The sequence below is a fragment of the Mizuhopecten yessoensis genome, unplaced genomic scaffold (genome assembly GCF_002113885.1).
Source record: "Mizuhopecten yessoensis strain PY_sf001 unplaced genomic scaffold, ASM211388v2 scaffold10819, whole genome shotgun sequence".
NCBI lineage: Eukaryota > Metazoa > Mollusca > Bivalvia > Pectinida > Pectinidae > Mizuhopecten > Mizuhopecten yessoensis.
The window spans coordinates 413,396-415,939 of record NW_018408737.1 but is presented as its reverse complement, the minus strand read 5'-3'; the positions used below and the strand labels follow the sequence as shown (position 1 = coordinate 415,939).

The 2,544-nt window shown below is 36.2% G+C and overlaps 1 protein-coding gene across 4 annotated transcripts in view; it reads left to right on the top strand.

Moving 5' to 3' along the window:
• The window catches only part of LOC110462641, a 16,333-nt gene that overhangs the window by 10,132 nt on the left and 3,657 nt on the right, over positions 1-2,544 (top strand). For all 4 annotated transcript variants that reach the window (XM_021516702.1, XM_021516701.1, XM_021516700.1 and 1 more), the window contains one exon: positions 2,205-2,316. In XM_021516702.1, coding sequence (XP_021372377.1) covers positions 2,205-2,316 — 112 coding nt within the window. The remainder of the gene's footprint in view (positions 1-2,204; positions 2,317-2,544) is intronic.

Sequence of the window (2,544 nt, the reverse complement as noted above, 5' to 3'; positions counted from 1 at the left end):
CCCCCACACACACACACACACACACACCATAACCATATATAATGTATACCCTTGCTGGGCACCAGGCATGGGGCAATTACATTGGCAATGTAATTCATTAAATAACACATTACATTGAAAAAGTAGCATTACCATTACCATTACATGGCTTTCTTAATGTAATTAATTACCATTACAATTACATTGCCAATGTAATTAATTACCATTACAATTACATTGCCAATGTAATTAATTACCATTACACATTACTTTTGTTTAATATTCTGGGTATATTTTTTTAATCCAAGCCAATAAAAAGACAAGTTTAAATGACATATTTACCTTTATTTGTTATTAACCTGTTGTTTGTGTTTCATATAGGGAATTTACATCACTACATATATAAAAAAAAATGTATGTATACACTCAATTCTGGGAAGATGTTCTGCTCAGACAGCTTACACAGTGTAACACTTCATATCTAAACATGCATATTGCATTTGAACATCATCAGATGTTCAAAAGTTTCGTCATTTAGACCGCATCTGTCTGGCTGGAATATCTTCCCGGCTATACTTAATTAATAGTCTCTCGACTGAAGCTGAAGATGATGGGATAGTCAAATACTTGATAGCGAGTTTTGACAGAACAAGGTAATGGACAAAATTTGTTTGCCAAAATGACAAAGGGTCATCCTCCATGTCAATACAAGGGTTTTTGAGATATTTCTCTACTTCCTTTGGTGCCAACCCAGATTGGTGTCTTTTCCTTGGGGTTGCTGGCAGAAAACAGAAGAAATCCATCTTGCCCTTTTTAGGTGGTGGTAGTGAACATTCATCGTCACCGTCATGTTCAGTCTCTGTGTTCCTTTCAACAAGTGTATTCAGGAGAGAAATATGAGTTTGAATCACTTCAGGACCACACCTGTACCACCTCAGTTTAAATCTTGGGTCCAAAATTGCAGCCAAGATGTACTCCTCATCTTGCTCATACTGGTCTAGTCTGGGTTTGATTGAATCTTTTAGTATGAGGTCACTTTCAAACTTCCAGAGATGGTGAGCACAACAGACGAACATAATCATGATATAATAATTGACCTTGGGGTCTGGCCTCACCCCTGGGACCTTAATTCCTGAGGCATAACTTTTAAAAGAGATCCCAAACTAATAACCATATTTATCATTTATATACTACTTTATACCACCTACCGGTAGCTTGATAAATTCATTATCATTGGTTGTCAGTATGAGAAGAAGTTGAGAACAACTTGAGAACAGATTTTCCCATTTCCCAGCACTTGGGAACATATTTTCTCAAAAAAGAACGTCTGCACACACCAGATGACATAGTTTTAAGGTTCATTGTATTCCTCCGCACTAAACTTCTATTTGTTTAGGTTTGTCACAGGCGATCGTTAACCATTAGAAGTCATTTGGGAAACATGGTGTTTAGTTGAGTATTTTTAATGGAAAAATATAAAAGGTACTAGTATATAGATGATAAATAGTTTATCATACAGTATTTTCAGTGCTTGTCGTTCGAACAATTTTCTCATCGCTCGCACGTAGATAAAATTTAGAGGCCACCACAATAAATACAATTGCTGGGCATCAAGAGACAAACACAACCATGATATTATAATTGACCCTGAAGTCTAGTCCAATTCCTGGGGACTTAATTTTTGGGCCATAACTTCGAAACAGTTGATAACTTCACCCCATAGTAAAAGTAGTATACAGCATTTGATATAGCGCCCTATCTAGCTAACATAAGCCACTCTAAAGTACAGTAAATAGTTATACAATTAAATATAGCATATACATTAATCAATACAATTTTGAGGAATTCGCAGGATCTGCCTTATCAGACACTTATAACTAATAGTCCTATGTCACCTGGCTAATATCTCCCTATGTATGCGTGTGTGCTGGAGATGTAATGCGTTCTGACTGTAGTGGGACCATGCTTTCAACGACATTATTTATAGAGCCACATCAACGTCAACCCCAGACCAATTTATACTCCACCCGGGTTGTTGGAGTTGTGTGGGCAGGAGAAAAACACTTTCTTTAAATATCCATGAGTACGACAACATAACCATACATTTGTATATACATTTGATTAGTATAAAAAGACAAACACTGAATTACTTTGCCATGCTGATGCTATACAGTAAGTAACATTAACTGTGTACTTGTATTAATTTGAAGCTGTGTTAATTTCAGATTTAACAACGACACATGGTTTATTATTTAACCTCTGGGTAGGGCTTACTGATAAGAAAGAGGAGGGCACTTTCCAGTGGCTTGATGGCAGCTACTTCAACTCAACGTACAGGTGAATGTAAAGTAAATGTAAACAAGGTTACCGCGAGCGGTATATAATACGCCCGTCACACATTGAATGAGCAGTTGTTTGTATGATTGAAATATATGAAGTATTTGTGAGTAATTGATATTAAAAGAGAAATCATTCAACATAACTGGTAGATCAATGAGTGCAATACAACATCATGGAACGCATGCATCGCATTAATGAAACCAAGGGTAATAACTCCAGTAATTA